This window comes from Carcharodon carcharias, chromosome 22 (genome assembly GCF_017639515.1).
Source record: "Carcharodon carcharias isolate sCarCar2 chromosome 22, sCarCar2.pri, whole genome shotgun sequence".
In the NCBI taxonomy this organism is placed as follows: Eukaryota; Metazoa; Chordata; class Chondrichthyes; order Lamniformes; family Lamnidae; genus Carcharodon; species Carcharodon carcharias.
Genome location: NC_054488.1, coordinates 66,318,376 through 66,339,369, shown reverse-complemented (window position 1 = coordinate 66,339,369; position 20,994 = coordinate 66,318,376). Strand labels below are relative to the sequence as shown.

Below are 20,994 nucleotides of genomic sequence, written 5' to 3'. Positions count from 1 at the left end.
AACACTCCCCCCTCAACCCCCACCCTAACACCCCCTCAACCCCCACCCTAACACTCTCCCCTCAACCCCCACCCTAACACCCCCCCTCAACCCCCACCCTAACACCTCCACCCTAACACCGCCCCCTCAACCCCCACCCTAACACCCCCCACTCAACCCCCACCCTAACACCCCCATCCTAACACCCACCCCACCCTCTCGACCCCCCCCTGCCAAAATCCCCCGTCTCCCAACACCCCCCCCATCTCCCAACAACCACCCCCCTCTCCCAACACCCCCCCCCTACCATCTCCCAACAACCCCCCCACCCCCTCCCCCCCCCCCCCCCATCTCCCAACACCCCGCTCGTGCATTGCACGTCCTGCATTGGTTGGCGGGTTTGTGTGTTGCGTGTCCTGCACTGGTTGGCGGGTTTGTGTGTTGCGTGTCCTGCACTGGTTGACGGGTTTGTGTGCTGCGAGTCCTGCACTGGTTGACGGGTTTGTGTGCTGCGCGTCCTGCACTGGTTGGCGGGTTTGTATGTTGCGTGTCCTGCACTGGTTGGCGGGTTTGTGTGCTGCGTGTCCTGCACTGGTTGGCGGGTTTGTGTGCTGCATGTGCTGCGTGTCTTGCACTGGTTGGCGGGTTTGTGTGTTGCGTGATCGGTACTGGTTGGTGGGCTTGTGTATTGTGCGTTCTGCACTGGTTGGTGGGTTTTTGTATTGTATGCTCTGCACTGGTTGGTGGGTTTGTGTATTGTGTGCTCTGCACTGGTTGGTGGGTTTGTGTATTGTGTGCTCTGCACTGGTTGGTTGGTTTGTATATTGTGTGCTCTGCACTGGTTGGTGGGTTTGTGTATTGTGTGTTCATTGGTTGGTGTGTTTGTGTATTGTGTGCTGTGCACTGGTTGGTGTGTTTGTGTATTGTGTGTTCATTGGTTGGTGCGTTTGTGTATTGTGTGCTCTGCACTGGTTGGCGGGTTTGTGTGTTGTGTGTGCACCGGTTGGTGGGTTTGTGTATTGTATGCTCTGCACTGGTTGGTGGGTTTGTGTGTTGTGTGTGCACTGGTTGGTGGGTTTGTGTATTGTGTGCTCTGCACTGGTTGATGGGTTTGTGTATTGTGTGTTCACTGGTTGGTGGGTTTGTGTATTGTGTGTTCACTGGTGGGTTTGTGTATTGTGTGTTCACTGGTTGGTGGGTTTGTGTATTGTGTGTTCACTGGTTGGTGGGTTTGTGTATTGTGTATTCACTGTTTGGTGGGTTTGTGTATTGTGTGCTCTGTACTGGTTGGTGGGCTTGTGTTTTGTGCGTTCTGCACTGGTTGGTGGGTTTGTGTGTTGTGTGTGCACCGGTTGGTGGGTTTGTGTATTGTGTGCTCTGCACTGGTTGGTGGGTTTGTGTGTTGTGTGTGCACTGGTTGGTGGGTTTGTGTATTGTATGCTCTGCACTGGTTGGTGGGTTTGTGTATTGTGTGCTCTGCACTGGTTGGTGGGTTTGTGTATTGTGTGTTCACTGGTTGGTGGGTTTTTGTATTGTGTGCTCTGCACTGGTTGGTGGGTTTGTGTATTGTGTGCTCTGCACTGGTTGGCGGGTTTGTGTGTTGTGTGTGCACCGGTTGGTGGGTTTGTGTATTGTATGCTCTGCACTGGTTGGTGGGTTTGTGTGTTGTGTGTGCACTGGTTGGTGGGTTTGTGTATTGTGTGCTCTGCACTGGTTGATGGGTTTGTGTATTGTGTGTTCACTGGTTGGTGGGTTTGTGTATTGTGTGTTCACTGGTTGGTGGGTTTGTGTATTGTGTGTTCACTGGTTGGTGGGTTTGTGTATTGTGTGTTCACTGGTTGGTGGGTTTGTGTATTGTGTGTTCACTGGTTGGTGGGTTTGTGTATTGTGTGTTCACTGGTTGGTGGGTTTGTGTATTGTGTATTCACTGTTTGGTGGGTTTGTGTATTGTGTGCTCTGTACTGGTTGGTGGGCTTGTGTTTTGTGCGTTCGGTACTGGTTGGTGGGCTTGTGTATTGTGCGTTCTGCACTGGTTGGTGGGTTTTTGTATTGTATGCTCTGCACTGGTTGGTGGGTTTGTGTATTGTGTGCTCTGCACTGGTTGGTGGGTTTGTGTATTGTGTGCTCTGCACTGGTTGGTTGGTTTGTATATTGTGTGCTCTGCACTGGTTGGTGGGTTTGTGTATTGTGTGTTCATTGGTTGGTGTGTTTGTGTATTGTGTGCTGTGCACTGGTTGGTGTGTTTGTGTATTGTGTGTTCATTGGTTGGTGCGTTTGTGTATTGTGTGCTCTGCACTGGTTGGCGGGTTTGTGTGTTGTGTGTGCACCGGTTGGTGGGTTTGTGTATTGTATGCTCTGCACTGGTTGGTGGGTTTGTGTGTTGTGTGTGCACTGGTTGGTGGGTTTGTGTATTGTGTGCTCTGCACTGGTTGATGGGTTTGTGTATTGTGTGTTCACTGGTTGGTGGGTTTGTGTATTGTGTGTTCACTGGTTGGTGGGTTTGTGTATTGTGTGTTCACTGGTTGGTGGGTTTGTGTATTGTGTGCTCTGCACTGGTTGGTGGGTTTGTGTATTGTGTGCTCTGCACTGGTTGGTGGGTTTGTGTATTGTGTGTTCACTGGTTGGTGGGTTTGTGTATTGTGTGTTCACTGGTTGGTGGGTTTGTGTATTGTGTGTTCACTGGTTGGTGGGTTTGTGTATTGTGTGTTCACTGGTTGGTGGGTTTGTGTATTGTGTGCTCTGCACTGGTTGGTGGGTTTGTGTATTGTGCGCTCTGCACTGGTTTGTGGGTATACATGTTACAAGCTCTGTGCTGGCTGCAGTTTGGTGTGTCGTGATCTCTGTGCTGACCCTGCCTGTAACTCCTTTCTTTTCGCAGTTTTCCTACATGTTGCCGGAAAACTGGACCCCAATTCTGGTCCTGGCAAATGCTCGGAGCGGGAATAACATGGCCGAGGATCTGATGGGAGAATTCCGAACCATCCTTAATCCCATTCAGGTAACATTCCAGACACGTGTGAGATTCTTCGTCAGTGAGCTCATGTAAGGAAAGTCTATGTTCACACAGCACCTGGTCTGACCTCTGAACTTCACACATCATCAAGTTAGAAGTTTTGAATCACAGCAATGAATGTGTAACTACTGTTGGGATGGGAGGAAATCATAGAGAAAGCTCCCTTGCTGCTCTTCCAATAGTAGCCCTGGGATTTATCGCTATCCTCCTTTTAAGATATTCCTTAAACCTGAATCTTGGATCAAACCTTTGATCACCAGATCTAATATCTCCTTATGTGATTTGGTGTCATTCTTGTTGCTGTTCAGGTAATGAGGAGGATTGATGAGGCCACCTGGAATTTAGCAATGCTTTTGACAAGGTCTCGCATGGCAGACTGGTCAGAAAATTAAAATCTCATGGGATCCAAGGGAGAGTGGAAAGTTGCATCCAAAAATTGATTCAGTGACAGGAAACAAAGGGTGTTTTTGTGATTGGAAGGCTGTTTCCATTTGGGTGTCAGGGAGCTCAGTACCGGGTCTCTTGCTGTTTGTGGTATATCAATGATTTAGACTTAAATGTTGGGGCATGATTAAGACATTTGCAGATGATACAATAATTGGTCATGTGGTTAATAATGACGAAGAAAGCTGTAAACTGCAGGAAGACATCATGGACTGGTCAGATGAGCAGAAAAGAGACAAATAGAATTCAATCCAGAGAAGTGAGATGATGGATTGGGGAGGATAAATAAGGCAAGGGAATGCACAATAAATGGAAGGATACTTGAAAGTGTTGAGGAAGAGAGAAACCTTTGAGTGCATGTCTACAGATACATAAGGATAGAGAAGGTACATAAGGTGGTTAAGCTGCATTACAGTCATTTCCTTTATTAGGTAAGATGTAGAATATAAGAGCAGGGAGGTTATGTTGGAACTGTATAAAACACTAACTAGATCACAGCTTGTGTGCGGTGTACAGTTCTGGTCACTGAATTACAGGAAGGAGATGATTGCACTAGAGTGGATACAGAGGCTGTTGCCAGGAAAGGAGAATTTTACCTATGAGGAAAAATTGATGCATAGATGTTTACAGCACAGCCCATCGCGTCTGAGCCAGACTATCCCTGATTAATCCCGTTTCTCCAAGTGCATATGTATTCTGTCCCTCGCAATTCTTTTTAGTAATTTCACACTGCCAAGGTTAGACAGACTGGCCTGTAATTTCCTGGTTTATCCTTTCCTCCTTTTTTTAATAATGGGACAATGTCCTCTGGCACCTCTCCTGTGGCCACAGAGGATTTGAAATTACTGCCAGGGCCCCTGATATCTCTTCCCTTGCCTCCCTCAACAGCCTGGGATACATCTCATCCGGGCCTGAGGATTTATCCACTTTTAAGGCCGGTAAACCTCCAGCTAATACCTCCTCTCTCTCTCTCTCTCTGTTAATTTCCTCTAATATTTCACAGTCCTCCACCCCGATGTCTATACCTGCGTCATCCTTTTCCATTGTGAAGACCAACGCAAAGTATTAATTGAGGACTGTACCCGCATCTTCCGGGTCCACACACAGATTACCCCTATGGTCCCTAATTGGCCCTTCTCTTGCTCTTTATATATTTTTTAAAAACCCTTTAGGTTTTCCTTTATTCTATCCACCAATGCTTTCTCATGCACCCTCTTAGCTTTCCTAATTTCCTTTTTAAGTTTCCCCCCTGCGCTTTTTATACTCCTCTAGGGACTCTGCCATATTGAGCCCTCGGTATCTGCCATAAGTTTCTCTTTTTTTCTTAATCCTAACCTTTATGTCCCTTGACATCCAGGGTTCTCCGGACTTGGTTTCCCTCTTTGTCTTTACGGGAACGTATTTGCCCTGTGCTCTCGCTGTTTCCTCCTTGAATGCCTCCCATTGCTCTGTAACAGTTTTATCTGCAAGTAGTTGTTCCCTGTCAATATGGGCCGAATTGTATATCATCTTAGTAAAATTAGCCTTTCCCCAGTTTAAAACTATTATTCCTGGCCCAACCTTATCCTATTCCATAACTATCCTAAATCTAACTGAGTTATGGTCACTATCTCCAAAATGCTCCCCTACAGATACCACCTGCACGGGCTCATTTTGAATATTAGGTCCAGAAGTGCCCCCTCCCTTGTTGGGCTTTCGACATACTGACGAAACAAGTTCTCCTGGATGCAACTTAAGAATTTTGCTCCATGCCTACGTTGCACACTAAAACTATCCCAGTTAATATTTGGGTAGTTAAAATCCCCGACTATTATTATTCTTACACTGAAATTTTTCTGAAATTTGGTTACATATTTGGTCCTCTATCTCTCCTACCTAACAGCGTGTTTGCCCCTTTTGTGTTTTTTTACTTCTACCCATATGGCCAGGATATCATCCCTCCTCACTGCTTTAATTGATTCCTTGATCAATATTGCAACCCCCCATCACCCCCCCCCATCCTCTTCTATTCCCCTCACTGTCTCATCTGATACCCTATAAGCAGGAATGTTGAATGTCCCAGGTCCCACCTCTCACACTCTCCTCTAGGTGCTGCTGACTGTCCCAGGGTCCTCCTCTCACTCTCCTCTAGGTGTTGCTGACTGTCCCAGGGTCCTCCTCTCACACTCTCCTCTAGGTGCTGCTGACTGTCCCAGGGTCCTCCTCTCACACTCTCCTCTAGGTGCTGCTGACTGTCTGTCCCAGGGTCCTCCTCTCACACTCTCCTCTAGGTGCTGCTGACTGTCTGTCCCAGGGACCTCCTCTCACACTCTCCTCTAGGTGCTGCTGACTGTCCCAGGGTCCTCCTCTCACACTCTCCTCTAGGTGCTGCTGACTGTCTGTCCCAGGGTCCTCCTCTCACACTCTCCTCTAGGTGCTGCTGACTGTCTGTCCCAGGGTCCTCCTCTCACACTCTCCTCTAGGTGCTGCTGACTGTCTGTCCCAGGGACCTCCTCTCACACTCTCCTCTAGGTGCTGCTGACTGTCCCAGGGTCCTCCTCTCACACTCTCCTCTAGGTGCTGCTGACTGTCTGTCCCAGGGTCCTCCTCTCACACTCTCCTCTAGGTGCTGCTGACTGACTGTCCCAGGGTCCTCCTCTCACACTCTCCTCTAGGTGCTGCTGACTGTCCCAGGATCCTCCTCTCACACTCTCCTCTAGGTGCTGCTGACTGTCTGTCCCAGGGCCCTCCTCTCACACTCTCCTCTAGGTGCTGCTGACTGTCTGTCCCAGGGTCCTCCTCTCACACTCTCCTCTAGGTGCTGCTGACTGTCCCAGGGTCCTCCTCTCACACTCTCCTCTAGGTGCTGCTGACTGTCCCAGGGTCCTCCTCTCACACTCTCCTCTAGGTGCTGCTGACTGTCCCAGGGTCCTCCTCTCACACTCTCCTCTAGGTGCTGCTGACTGTCCCAGGGTCCTCCTCTCACACTCTCCTCTAGGTGCTGCTGACTGCCTGTCCCAGGGTCCTCCTCTCACACTCTCCTCTAGGTGCTGCTGACTGTCCCAGGGTCCTCCTCTCACTCTCTCCTCTAGGTGCTGCTGAATGTCCCAGGGTCCTCCTCTCACTCTCTCCTCTAGGTGCTGCTGAATGTCCCAGGGTCCTCCTCTCACACTCTCCTCTAGGTGCTGCTGACTGTCCCAGGGTCCTCCTCTCACACTCTCCTCTAGGTGCTGCTGACTGCCTGTCCCAGGGTCCTCCTCTCACACTCTCCTCTAGGTGCTGCTGACTGTCCCAGGGTCCTCCTCTCACACTCTCCTCTAGGTGCTGCTGTCTGTCCCAGGGTCCTCCTCTCACACTCTCCTCTAGGTGCTGCTGACTGTCCCAGGGCCCTCCTCTCACACTCTCCTCTAGGTGCTGCTGACTGTCCCAGGGTCCTCCTCTCACACTCTCCTCTAGGTGCTGCTGACTGCCTGTCCCAGGGTCCTCCTCTCACACTCTCCTCTAGGTGCTGCTGTCTGTCCCAGGGTCCTCCTCTCACACTCTCCTCTAGGTGCTGCTGACTGTCCCAGGGCCCTCCTCTCACACTCTCCTCTAGGTGCTGCTGACTGTCCCAGGGTCCTCCTCTCACACTCTCCTCTAGGTGCTGCTGACTGCCTGTCCCAGGGTCCTCCTCTCACACTCTCCTCTAGGTGCTGCTGACTGTCCCAGGGTCCTCCTCTCACACTCTCCTCTAGGTGCTGCTGACTGTCCCAGGGTCCTCCTCTCACACTCTCCTCTAGGTGCTGCTGACTGACTGTCCCAGGGTCCCCCTCTCACACTCTCCTCTAGGTGCTGCTGACTGTCCCAGGGTCCTCCTCTCACACTCTCCTCTAGGTGCTGCTGACTGTCCCAGGATCCTCCTCTCACACTCTCCTCTAGGTGCTGCTGACTGTCCCAGGGTCCTCCTCTCACACTCTCCTCTAGGTGCTGCTGACTGTCCCAGGATCCTCCTCTCACACTCTCCTCTAGGTGCTGCTGACTGTCCCAGGGTCCTCCTCTCACTCTCTCCTCTAGGTGCTGCTGAATGTCCCAGGGTCCTCCTCTCACACTCTCCTCTAGGTGCTGCTGACTGTCCCAGGGTCCTCCTCTCACACTCTCCTCTAGGTGCTGCTGACTGCCTGTCCCAGGGTCCTCCTCTCACACTCTCCTCTAGGTGCTGCTGACTGTCTGTTCCAGGGTCCTCCTCTCACTCTCTCCTCTAGGTGCTGCTGACTGTCCCAGGGTCCTCCTCTCACACTCTCCTCTAGGTGCTGCTGACTGTCCCAGGGTCCTCCTCTCACACTCTCCTCTAGGTGCTGCTGACTGTCTGTCCCAGGGACCTCCTCTCACACTCTCCTCTAGGTGCAGCTGACTGACTGTCCCAGGGTCCCCCTCTCACACTCTCCTCTAGGTGCTGCTGACTGTCCCAGGGTCCTCCTCTCACACTCTCCTCTAGGTGCTGCTGACTGTCCCAGGATCCTCCTCTCACACTCTCCTCTAGGTGCTGCTGACTGTCTGTCCCAGGGTCCTCCTCTCACACTCTCCTCTAGGTGCTGCTGACTGTCCCAGGGTCCCCCTCTCACACTCTCCTCTAGGTGCTGCTGACTGTCCCAGGGTCCTCCTCTCACACTCTCCTCTAGGTGCTGCTGACTGTCCCAGGGCCCTCCTCTCACTCTCTCCTCTAGGTGCCGCTGACTGTCTGTCCCAGGGTCCTCCTCTCACACTCTCCTCTAGGTGCTGCTGACTGTCCCAGGGTCCTCCTCTCACACTCTCCTCTAGGTGCTGCTGACTGACTGTCCCAGGGTCCCCCTCTCACACTCTCCTCTAGGTGCTGCTGACTGTCCCAGGGTCTTCCTCTCACACTCTCCTCTAGGTGCTGCTGACTGTCCCAGGATCCTCCTCTCACACTCTCCTCTAGGTGCTGCTGACTGTCTGTTCCAGGGCCCTCCTCTCACACTCTCCTCTAGGTGCTGCTGACTGTCTGTCCCAGGGCCCTCCTCTCACTCTCTCCTCTAGGTGCCGCTGACTGTCTGTCCCAGGGTCCTCCTCTCACACTCTCCTCTAGGTGCTGCTGACTGTCCCAGGGTCCTCCTCTCACACTCTCCTCTAGGTGCTGCTGACTGACTGTCCCAGGGTCCCCCTCTCACACTCTCCTCTAGGTGCTGCTGACTGTCCCAGGGTCTTCCTCTCACACTCTCCTCTAGGTGCTGCTGACTGTCCCAGGATCCTCCTCTCACACTCTCCTCTAGGTGCTGCTGACTGTCTGTTCCAGGGCCCTCCTCTCACACTCTCCTCTAGGTGCTGCTGACTGTCCCAGGGTCCTCCTCTCACTCTCTCCTCTAGGTGCTGACTGTCCCAGGGTCCTCCTCTCACACTCTCCTCTAGGTGCTGATGACTGTCCCGGGGTCCCCCTCTCACACTCTCCTCTAGGTGCTGCTGACTGCCTGTCCCAGGGTCCTCCTCTCACACTCTCCTCTAGGTGCTGCTGCCTGTCCCAGGGTCCTCCTCTCACACTCTCCTCTAGGTGCTGCTCTCTGCCCCAGGGCCCTCCTCTCACACTCTCCTCTAGGTGCTGCTGACTGTCCCAGGGACCTGCTCTCACACTCTCCTCTAGGTGCTGCTGACTGTCCCAGGGTCCTCCTCTCACACTCTCCTCTAGGTGCTGCTGACTGCCTGTCCCAGAGTCCTCCTCTCACACTCTCCTCTAGGTGCTGCTGACTGTCTGTCCCAGGGTCCTCCTCTCACACTCTCCTCTAGGTGCTGCTGACTGTCCCAGGGTCCTCCTCTCACACTCTCCTCTAGGTGCTGCTGACTGTCCCAGGGTCCTCCTCTCACTCTCTCCTCTAGGTGCTGCTGACTGTCCCAGGGTCCTCCTCTCATACTCTCCTCTAGGTGCTGCTGACTGTCCCAGGGTCCTCCTCTCACACTCTCCTCTAGGTGCTGCTGACTGTCCCAGGGTCCTCCTCTCACACTCTCCTCTAGGTGCTGCTGACTGACTGTCCCAGGGTCCCCCTCTCACACTCTCCTCTAGGTGCTGCTGACTGTCCCAGGGTCCTCCTCTCACACTCTCCTCTAGGTGCTGCTGACTGTCCCAGGGCCCTCCTCTCACTCTCTCCTCTAGGTGCCGCTGACTGTCTGTCCCAGGGTCCTCCTCTCACACTCTCCTCTAGGTGCTGCTGACTGTCCCAGGGTCCTCCTCTCACACTCTCCTCTAGGTGCTGCTGACTGACTGTCCCAGGGTCCCCCTCTCACACTCTCCTCTAGGTGCTGCTGACTGTCCCAGGGTCTTCCTCTCACACTCTCCTCTAGGTGCTGCTGACTGTCCCAGGATCCTCCTCTCACACTCTCCTCTAGGTGCTGCTGACTGTCTGTTCCAGGGCCCTCCTCTCACACTCTCCTCTAGGTGCTGCTGACTGTCTGTCCCAGGGCCCTCCTCTCACTCTCTCCTCTAGGTGCCGCTGACTGTCTGTCCCAGGGTCCTCCTCTCACACTCTCCTCTAGGTGCTGCTGACTGTCCCAGGGTCCTCCTCTCACACTCTCCTCTAGGTGCTGCTGACTGACTGTCCCAGGGTCCCCCTCTCACACTCTCCTCTAGGTGCTGCTGACTGTCCCAGGGTCTTCCTCTCACACTCTCCTCTAGGTGCTGCTGACTGTCCCAGGATCCTCCTCTCACACTCTCCTCTAGGTGCTGCTGACTGTCTGTTCCAGGGCCCTCCTCTCACACTCTCCTCTAGGTGCTGCTGACTGTCCCAGGGTCCTCCTCTCACTCTCTCCTCTAGGTGCTGCTGAATGTCCCAGGGTCCTCCTCTCACACTCTCCTCTAGGTGCTGATGACTGTCCCAGGGTCCCCCTCTCACACTCTCCTCTAGGTGCTGCTGACTGCCTGTCCCAGGGTCCTCCTCTCACACTCTCCTCTAGGTGCTGCTGCCTGTCCCAGGGTCCTCCTCTCACACTCTCCTCTAGGTGCTGCTGTCTGTCCCAGGGTCCTCCTCTCACACTCTCCTCTAGGTGCTGCTGACTGTCCCAGGGCCCTCCTCTCACACTCTCCTCTAGGTGCTGACTGTCCCAGGGTCCTCCTCTCACACTCTCCTCTAGGTGCTGCTGACTGCCTGTCCCAGGGTCCTCCTCTCACACTCTCCTCTAGGTGCTGCTGACTGTCTGTCCCAGGGTCCTCCTCTCACACTCTCCTCTAGGTGCTGCTGACTGTCCCAGGGTCCTCCTCTCACACTCTCCTCTAGGTGCTGCTGACTGTCCCAGGGTCCTCCTCTCACTCTCTCCTCTAGGTGCTGCTGACTGTCCCAGGGTCCTCCTCTCACACTCTCCTCTAGGTGCTGCTGACTGTCCCAGGGTCCTCCTCTCACACTCTCCTCTAGGTGCTGCTGACTGTCCCAGGGTCCTCCTCTCACACTCTCCTCTAGGTGCTGCTGACTGACTGTCCCAGGGTCCCCCTCTCACACTCTCCTCTAGGTGCTGCTGACTGTCCCAGGGTCCTCCTCTCACACTCTCCTCTAGGTGCTGCTGACTGTCCCAGGATCCTCCTCTCACACTCTCCTCTAGGTGCTGCTGACTGTCCCAGGGTCCTCCTCTCACACTCTCCTCTAGGTGCTGCTGACTGTCCCAGGGTCCTCCTCTCACACTCTCCTCTAGGTGCTGCTGACTGTCCCAGGGTCCTCCTCTCACACTCTCCTCTAGGTGCTGCTGACTGTCCCAGGATCCACCTCTCACACTCTCCTCTAGGTGCTGCTGACTGCCTGTCCCAGGGTCCTCCTCTCACACTCTCCTCTAGGTGCTGCTGACTGCCTGTCCCAGGGTCCTCCTCTCACACTCTCCTCTAGGTGCTGCTGACTGCCTGTCCCAGGGTCCTCCTCTCACACTCTCCTCTAGGTGCTGCTGACTGTCCCAGGATCCTCCTCTCACACTCTCCTCTAGGTGCTGCTGACTGTCCCAGGGTCCTCCTCTCACACTCTCCTCTAGGTGCTGCTGACTGTCCAAGGATCCTCCTCTCACACTCTCCTCTAGGTGCTGCTGACTGTCCCAGGGTCCTCCTCTCACTCTCTCCTCTAGGTGCTGCTGACTGTCCCAGGGTCCTCCTCTCACACTCTCCTCTAGGTGCTGCTGACTGTCCCAGGGTCCTCCTCTCACACTCTCCTCTAGGTGCTGCTGACTGCCTGTCCCAGGGTCCTCCTCTCACACTCTCCTCTAGGTGCTGCTGACTGTCTGTCCCAGGGTCCTCCTCTCACACTCTCCTCTAGGTGCTGCTGACTGTCCCAGGGTCCTCCTCTCACACTCTCCTCTAGGTGCTGCTGACTGTCCCAGGGTCCTCCTCTCACTCTCTCCTCTAGGTGCTGCTGACTGTCCCAGGGTCCTCCTCTCACACTCTCCACTAGGTGCTGCTGACTGTCCCAGGGTCCCCCTCTCACACTCTCCTCTAGGTGCTGCTGACTGTCCCAGGGTCCTCCTCTCACACTCTCCTCTAGGTGCTGCTGACTGTCCCAGGATCCTCCTCTCACACTCTCCTCTAGGTGCTGCTGACTGTCTGTCCCAGGGCCCTCCTCTCACTCTCTCCTCTAGGTGCCGCTGACTGTCTGTCCCAGGGTCCTCCTCTCACACTCTCCTCTAGGTGCTGCTGACTGTCCCAGGGTCCTCCTCTCACACTCTCCTCTAGGTGCTGCTGACTGACTGTCCCAGGGTCCCCCTCTCACACTCTCCTCTAGGTGCTGCTGACTGTCCCAGGGTCTTCCTCTCACACTCTCCTCTAGGTGCTGCTGACTGTCCCAGGATCCTCCTCTCACACTCTCCTCTAGGTGCTGCTGACTGTCTGTTCCAGGGCCCTCCTCTCACACTCTCCTCTAGGTGCTGCTGACTGTCCCAGGGTCCTCCTCTCACACTCTCCTCTAGGTGCTGCTGACTGTCCCAGGATCCTCCTCTCACACTCTCCTCTAGGTGCTGCTGACTGTCCCAGGGTCCTCCTCTCACTCTCTCCTCTAGGTGCTGCTGAATGTCCCTGGGTCCTCCTCTCACACTCTCCTCTAGGTGCTGCTGACTGTCCCAGGGTCCTCCTCTCACACTCTCCTCTAGGTGCTGCTGACTGCCTGTCCCAGGGTCCTCCTCTCACACTCTCCTCTAGGTGCTGCTGACTGTCCCAGGGTCCTCCTCTCACACTCTCCTCTAGGTGCTGCTGACTGACTGTCCCAGGGTCCCCCTCTCACACTCTCCTCTAGGTGCTGCTGACTGTCCCAGGGTCCTCCTCTCACACTCTCCTCTAGGTGCTGCTGACTGTCCCAGGATCCTCCTCTCACACTCTCCTCTAGGTGCTGCTGACTGTCTGTCCCAGGGTCCTCCTCTCACACTCTCCTCTAGGTGCTGCTGACTGTCCCAGGGTCCTCCTCTCACACTCTCCTCTAGGTGCTGCTGTCTGTCCCAGGGTCCTCCTCTCACACTCTCCTCTAGGTGCTGCTGCCTGTCCCAGGGCCCTCCTCTCACACTCTCCTCTAGGTGCTGCTGACTGTCCCAGGGTCCTCCTCTCACACTCTCCTCTAGGTGCTGCTGACTGCCTGTCCCAGGGTCCTCCTCTCACACTCTCCTCTAGGTGCTGCTGACTGCCTGTCCCAGGGTCCTCCTCTCACACTCTCCTCTAGGTGCTGCTGACTGTCCCAGGGTCCTCCTCTCACACTCTCCTCTAGGTGCTGCTGTCTGTCCCAGGGTCCTCCTCTCACACTCTCCTCTAGGTGCTGCTGACTGTCCCAGGGCCCTCCTCTCACACTCTCCTCTAGGTGCTGCTGACTGTCCCAGGGTCCTCCTCTCACACTCTCCTCTAGGTGCTGCTGACTGCCTGTCCCAGGGTCCTCCTCTCACACTCTCCTCTAGGTGCTGCTGACTGTCTGTCCCAGGGTCCTCCTCTCACACTCTCCTCTAGGTGCTGCTGACTGTCCCAGGGTCCTCCTCTCACACTCTCCTCTAGGTGCTGCTGACTGTCCCAGGGTCCTCCTCTCACTCTCTCCTCTAGGTGCTGCTGACTGTCCCAGGGTCCTCCTCTCACACTCTCCTCTAGGTGCTGCTGACTGTCCCAGGGTCCTCCTCTCACACTCTCCTGTAGGTGCTGCTGACTGTCCCAGGGTCCTCCTCTCACACTCTCCTCTAGGTGCTGCTGACTGACTGTCCCAGGGTCCCCCTCTCACACTCTCCTCTAGGTGCTGCTGACTGTCCCAGGGTCCTCCTCTCACACTCTCCTCTAGGTGCTGCTGACTGTCCCAGGATCCTCCTCTCACACTCTCCTCTAGGTGCTGCTGACTGTCCCAGGGTCCTCCTCTCACACTCTCCTCTAGGTGCTGCTGACTGTCCCAGGGTCCTCCTCTCACACTCTCCTCTAGGTGCTGCTGACTGTCCCAGGGTCCTCCTCTCACACTCTCCTCTAGGTGCTGCTGACTGTCCCAGGATCCACCTCTCACACTCTCCTCTAGGTGCTGCTGACTGCCTGTCCCAGGGTCCTCCTCTCACACTCTCCTCTAGGTGCTGCTGACTGCCTGTCCCAGGGTCCTCCTCTCACACTCTCCTCTAGGTGCTGCTGACTGTCTGTCCCAGGGTCCTCCTCTCACACTCTCCTCTAGGTGCTGCTGACTGTCCCAGGATCCTCCTCTCACACTCTCCTCTAGGTGCTGCTGACTGTCCCAGGGTCCTCCTCTCACACTCTCCTCTAGGTGCTGCTGACTGTCCCAGGATCCTCCTCTCACACTCTCCTCTAGGTGCTGCTGACTGTCCCAGGGTCCTCCTCTCACTCTCTCCTCTAGGTGCTGCTGAATGTCCCAGGGTCCTCCTCTCACACTCTCCTCTAGGTGCTGCTGACTGTCCCAGGGTCCTCCTCTCACACTCTCCTCTAGGTGCTGCTGACTGCCTGTCCCAGGGTCCTCCTCTCACACTCTCCTCTAGGTGCTGCTGACTGTCTGTCCCAGGGTCCTCCTCTCACACTCTCCTCTAGGTGCTGCTGACTGTCCCAGGGTCCTCCTCTCACACTCTCCTCTAGGTGCTGCTGACTGTCCCAGGGTCCTCCTCTCACTCTCTCCTCTAGGTGCTGCTGACTGTCCCAGGGTCCTCCTCTCACACTCTCCTCTAGGTGCTGCTGACTGTCCCAGGGTCCCCCTCTCACACTCTCCTCTAGGTGCTGCTGACTGTCCCAGGGTCCTCCTCTCACACTCTCCTCTAGGTGCTGCTGACTGTCCCAGGATCCTCCTCTCACACTCTCCTCTAGGTGCTGCTGACTGTCTGTCCCAGGGCCCTCCTCTCACTCTCTCCTCTAGGTGCCGCTGACTGTCTGTCCCAGGGTCCTCCTCTCACACTCTCCTCTAGGTGCTGCTGACTGTCCCAGGGTCCTCCTCTCACACTCTCCTCTAGGTGCTGCTGACTGACTGTCCCAGGGTCCCCCTCTCACACTCTCCTCTAGGTGCTGCTGACTGTCCCAGGGTCTTCCTCTCACACTCTCCTCTAGGTGCTGCTGACTGTCCCAGGATCCTCCTCTCACACTCTCCTCTAGGTGCTGCTGACTGTCTGTTCCAGGGCCCTCCTCTCACACTCTCCTCTAGGTGCTGCTGCCTGTCCCAGGGTCCTCCTCTCACACTCTCCTCTAGGTGCTGCTGACTGTCCCAGGGTCCTCCTCTCACACTCTCCTCTAGGTGCTGCTGACTGTCCCAGGGTCCTCCTCTCACTCTCTCCTCTAGGTGCTGCTGAATGTCCCTGGGTCCTCCTCTCACACTCTCCTCTAGGTGCTGCTGTCTGTCCCAGGGTCCTCCTCTCACTCTCTCCTCTAGGTGCTGGTGACTGCCTGTCCCAGGGTCCTCCTCTCACACTCTCCTCTAGGTGCTGCTGACTGTCCCAGGGTCCTCCTCTCACACTCTCCTCTAGGTGCTGCTGACTGACTGTCCCAGGGTCCCCCTCTCACACTCTCCTCTAGGTGCTGCTGACTGTCCCAGGGTCCTCCTCTCACACTCTCCTCTAGGTGCTGCTGACTGTCCCAGGATCCTCCTCTCACACTCTCCTCTAGGTGCTGCTGACTGTCTGTCCCAGGGTCCTCCTCTCACACTCTCCTCTAGGTGCTGCTGACTGTCCCAGGGTCCTCCTCTCACACTCTCCTCTAGGTGCTGCTGTCTGTCCCAGGGTCCTCCTCTCACACTCTCCTCTAGGTGCTGCTGACTGTCCCAGGGCCCTCCTCTCACACTCTCCTCTAGGTGCTGCTGACTGTCCCAGGGTCCTCCTCTCACACTCTCCTCTAGGTGCTGCTGACTGCCTGTCCCAGGGTCCTCCTCTCACACTCTCCTCTAGGTGCTGCTGACTGTCTGTCCCAGGGTCCTCCTCTCACACTCTCCTCTAGGTGCTGCTGACTGTCTGTCCCAGGGACCTCCTCTCACACTCTCTTCTAGGTGCTGCTGACTGTCCCAGGGTCCTCCTCTCACACTCTCCTCTAGGTGCTGCTGACTGACTGTCCCAGGGTCCCCCTCTCACACTCTCCTCTGGGTGCTGCTGACTGTCCCAGGGTCCTCCTCTCACACTCTCCTCTAGGTGCTGCTGACTGTCCCAGGATCCTCCTCTCACACTCTCCTCTAGGTGCTGCTGACTGTCTGTCCCAGGGCCCTCCTCTCACTCTCTCCTCTAGGTGCTGCTGACTGTCTGTCCCAGGCTCCTCCTCTCACACTCTCCTCTAGGTGCTGCTGACTGTCCCAGGGTCCTCCTCTCACACTCTCCTCTAGGTGCTGCTGACTGACTGTCCCAGGGTCCCCCTCTCACACTCTCCTCTAGGTGCTGCTGACTGTCCCAGGGTCCTCCTCTCACACTCTCCTCTAGGTGCTGCTGACTGTCCCAGGATCCTCCTCTCACACTCTCCTCTAGGTGCTGCTGACTGTCTGTTCCAGGGCCCTCCTCTCACACTCTCCTCTAGGTGCTGCTGACTGTCCCAGGGTCCTCCTCTCACACTCTCCTCTAGGTGCTGCTGACTGTCCCAGGGTCCTCCTCTCACTCTCTCCTCTAGGTGCTGCTGACTGTCCCAGGGTCCTCCTCTCACACTCTCCTCTAGGTGCTGCTGACTGTCCCAGGGTCCTCCTCTCACACTCTCCTCTAGGTGCTGCTGACTGTCTGTCCCAGGGACCTCCTCTCACACTCTCCTCTAGGTGCTGCTGACTGTCCCAGGGTCCTCCTCTCACACTCTCCTCTAGGTGCTGCTGACTGCCTGTCCCAGGGTCCTCCTCTCACACTCTCCTCTAGGTGCTGCTGTCTGTCCCAGGGTCCTCCTCTCACTCTCTCCTCTAGGTGCTGCTGACTGACTGTCCCAGGCTCCCCCTCTCACACTCTCCTCTAGGTGCTGCTGACTGTCCCAGGGTCCTCCTCTCACACTCTCCTCTAGGTGCTGCTGACTGTCCCAGGATCCTCCTCTCACACTCTCCTCTAGGTGCTGCTGACTGTCTGTCCCAGGGCTCTCCTCTCACTCTCTCCTCTAGGTGCTGCTGACTGTCTGTCCCAGGGTCCTCCTCTCACACTCTCCTCTAGGTGCTGCTGACTGTCCCAGGGTCCTCCTCTCACACTCTCCTCTAGGTGCTGCTGACTGACTGTCCCAGGGTCCCCCTCCCACACTCTCCTCTAGGTGCTGCTGACTGTCCCAGGGTCCTCCTCTCACACTCTCCTCTAGGTGCTGCTGACTGTCCCAGGATCCTCCTCTCACACTCTCCTCTAGGTGCTGCTGACTGTCTGTCCCAGGGCCCTCCTCTCACTCTCTCCTCTAGGTGCTGCTGACTGTCTGTCCCAGGGCCCTCCTCTCACACTCTCCTCTAGGTGCTGCTGCCTGTCCCAGGGTCCTCCTCTCACACTCTCCTCTAGGTGCTGCTGACTGTCCCAGGGTCCCCCTCTCACACTCTCCTCTAGGTGCTGTTGACTGTCCCAGGGTCCCCCTCTCACACTCTCCTCTAGGTGCTGCTGACTGTCCCAGGGCCCTCCTCTCACTCTCTCCTCTAGGTGCTGCTGCCTGTCCCAGGGTCCTCCTCTCACACTCTCCTCTAGGTGCTGCTGACTGTCCCAGGGTCCTCCTCTCACACTCTCCTCTAGGTGCTACTGACTGTCCCAGGGTCCTCCTCTCGCACTCTCCTCTAGGTGCTGCTGACTGACTGTCCCAGGGCCCTCCTCTCACACTCTCCTCTAGGTGCTGCTGACTGTCCCAGGGTCCTCCTCTCACACTCTCCTCTAGGTGCTGCTGACTGACTGTCCCAGTGTCCTCCTCTCACACTCTCCTCTAGGTGCTGCTGACTGTCCCAGGGTCCTCCTCTCACACTCTCCTCTAGGTGCTGCTGACTGTCTGTCCCAGGGTCCTCCTCTCTCACTCTCCTCTAGGTGCTGCTGACTGTCTGTCCCAGTGCCCTCCTCTCACACTCTCCTCTAGGTGCTGACTGTCTGTCCCAGGGTCCTCCTCTCACACTCTCCTCTAGGTGCTGCTGACTGCCTGTCCCAGGGCCCTCCTCTCACACTCTCCTCTAGGTGCTGCTGACTGTCTGTCCCAGGGTCCTCCTCTCACACTCTCCTCTAGGTGCTGCTGACTGTCCCAGGGTCCTCCTCTCACACTCTCCTCTAGGTGCTGCTGACTGTCTGTCCCAGGGTCCTCCTCTCACTCTCTCCTCTAGGTGCTGCTGACTGTCCCAGGGTCCTCCTCTCACACTCTCCTCTAGGTGCTGCTGCCTGTCCCAGGGTCCTCCTCTCACACTCTCCTCTAGGTGCTGCTGTCTGTCCCAGGGTCCTCCTCTCACACTCTCCTCTAGGTGCTGCTGACTGTCCCAGGGCCCTCCTCTCACACTCTCCTCTAGGTGCTGCTGACTGTCCCAGGGTCCTCCTCTCACACTCTCCTCTAGGTGCTGCTGACTGTCCCAGGGTCCTCCTCTCACACTCTCCTCTAGGTGCTGCTGACTGTCCCAGGGTCCTCCTCTCACACTCTCCTCTAGGTGCTGCTGACTGCCTGTCCCAGGGTCCTCCTCTCACACTCTCCTCTAGGTGCTACTGACTGCCTGTCCCAGGGCCCTCCTCTCACACTCTCCTCTAGGTGCTGCTGACTGTCCCAGGGTCCTCCTCTCTCACTCTCCTCTAGGTGCTGCTGACTGTCCCAGGGTCCTCCTCTCACTCTCTCCTCTAGGTGCTGCTGACTGTCTGTCCCAGGGCCCTCCTCTCACACTCTCCTCTAGGTGCTGCTGCCTGTCCCAGGGTCCTCCTCTCACACTCTCCTCTAGGTGCTGCCTGTCTGTCCCAGGGCCCTCCTCTCACACTCTCCTCTAGGTGCTGCTGACTGTCCCAGGGTCCTCCTCTCACACTCTCCTCTAGGTGCTGCTGACTGTCCCAGGGTCCTCCTCTCACACTCTCCTCTAGGTGCTGCTGACTACCTGTCCCAGGGTCCTCCTCTCACACTCTCCTCTAGGTGCTGCTGACTGTCCCAGGGTCCTCCTCTCAAACTCTCCTCTAGGTGCTGCTGACTACCTGTCCCAGGGTCCTCCTCTCACACTCTCCTCTAGGTGCTGCTGTCTGTCCCAGGGTCCCCCTCTCACACTCTCCTCTAGGTGCTGCTGACTGTCCCAGGGTCCTCCTCTCTCACTCTCTCCTCTAGGTGCTGCTGACTGCCTGTGCCAGGGCCCTCCTCTCACACTCTCCTCTAGGTGCTGCTGACTGTCTGTCCCAGGGTCCCCCTCTCACACTCTCCTCTAGGTGCTGCTGACTGCCTGTCCCAGGATCCTCCTCTCACACTCTCCTCTAGGTGCTGCTGACTGTCCCAGGGTCCTCCTCTCACACTCTCCTCTAGGTGCTGCTGACTCCCTGTCCCAGGGCCCTCCTCTCACACTCTCCTCTGGGTGCTGCTGACTGTCCCAGGGTCCTCCTCTCACACTCTCCTTCAGGTGCTGCTGACTGTCCCAGGGTCCTCCTCTCACACTCTCCTCTAGGTGCTGCTGACTGTCCCAGGGTCCTCCTCTCACACTCTCCTCTAGGTGCTGCTGACTGTCTGTCCCAGGGTCCTCCTCTCACACTCTCCTCTAGGTGCTGCTGACTGCCTGTGCCAGGGCCCTCCTCTCACACTCTCCTCTAGGTGCTGCTGACTGTCCCAGGGTCCTCCTCTCACACTCTCCTCTAGGTGCTGCTGACTGTCCCAGGGTCCTCCTCTCACACTCTCCTCTAGGTGCTGCTGACTGTCTGTCCCAGGGACCTCCTCTCACACTCTCCTCTAGGTGCTGCTGACTGCCTGTGCCAGGGCCCTCCTCTCACACTCTCCTCTAGGTGCTGCTGACTGACTGTCCCAGGGCCCTCCTCTCACTCTCTCCTCTAGGTGCTGCTGACTGCCTGTCCCAGGGCCCTCCTCTCACACTCTCCTCTAGGTGCTGCTGACTGTCTGTCCCAGGGTCCTCCTCTCACACTCTCCTCTAGGTGCTGCTGACTGTCCCAGGGTCCTCCTCTCACACTCTCCTCTAGGTGCTGCTGCCTGTCCCAGGGTCCTCCTCTCACACTCTCCTCTAGGTGCTGCTGTCTGTCCCAGGGTCCTCCTCTCACACTCTCCTCTAGGTGCTGCTGACTGTCCCAGGGCCCTCCTCTCACACTCTCCTCTAGGTGCTGCTGACTGTCCCAGGGTCCTCCTCTCACACTCTCCTCTAGGTGCTGCTGACTGTCCCAGGGTCCTCCTCTCACACTCTCCTCTAGGTGCTGCTGACTGTCCCAGGGTCCTCCTCTCACACTCTCCTCTAGGTGCTGCTGACTGCCTGTCCCAGGGTCCTCCTCTCACACTCTCCTCTAGGTGCTTCTGACTGCCTGTCCCAGGGCCCTCCTCTCACACTCTCCTCTAGGTGCTGCTGACTGTCCCAGGGTCCTCCTCTCTCACTCTCCTCTAGGTGCTGCTGACTGTCCCAGGGTCCTCCTCTCTCTCTCTCCTCTAGGTGCTGCTGACTGTCTGTCCCAGGGCCCTCCTCTCACACTCTCCTCTAGGTGCTGCTGCCTGTCCCAGGGTCCTCCTCTCACACTCTCCTCTAGGTGCTGCCTGTCTGTCCCAGGGCCCTCCTCTCACACTCTCCTCTAGGTGCTGCTGACTGTCCCAGGGTCCTCCTCTCACACTCTCCTCTAGGTGCTGCTGACTGTCCCAGGGTCCTCCTCTCAAACTCTCCTCTAGGTGCTGCTGACTACCTGTCCCAGGGTCCTCCTCTCACACTCTCCTCTAGGTGCTGCTGTCTGTCCCAGGGTCCCCCTCTCACACTCTCCTCTAGGTGCTGCTGACTGTCCCAGGGTCCTCCTCTCTCACTCTCTCCTCTAGGTGCTGCTGACTGCCTGTGCCAGGGCCCTCCTCTCACACTCTCCTCTAGGTGCTGCTGACTGTCTGTCCCAGGGTCCCCCTCTCACACTCTCCTCTAGGTGCTGCTGACTGCCTGTCCCAGGATCCTCCTCTCACACTCTCCTCTAGGTGCTGCTGACTGTCCCAGGGTCCTCCTCTCACACTCTCCTCTAGGTGCTGCTGACTCCCTGTCCCAGGGCCCTCCTCTCACACTCTCCTCTGGGTGCTGCTGACTGTCCCA

General features: G+C 56.7%; 1 protein-coding gene across 1 annotated transcript in view; it reads left to right on the top strand.

Annotated features, from left to right (window-relative positions):
- The first annotated feature begins 2,860 nt into the window (after positions 1-2,860).
- dgke (diacylglycerol kinase, epsilon) overlaps positions 2,861-20,994 on the top strand; it is a 72,167-nt gene continuing 54,033 nt past the window's right edge. The window contains exon 1 of the mRNA XM_041217401.1: positions 2,861-2,977. Coding sequence (XP_041073335.1) covers positions 2,867-2,977 — 111 coding nt within the window. The 5' untranslated portion in view covers positions 2,861-2,866. The remainder of the gene's footprint in view (positions 2,978-20,994) is intronic.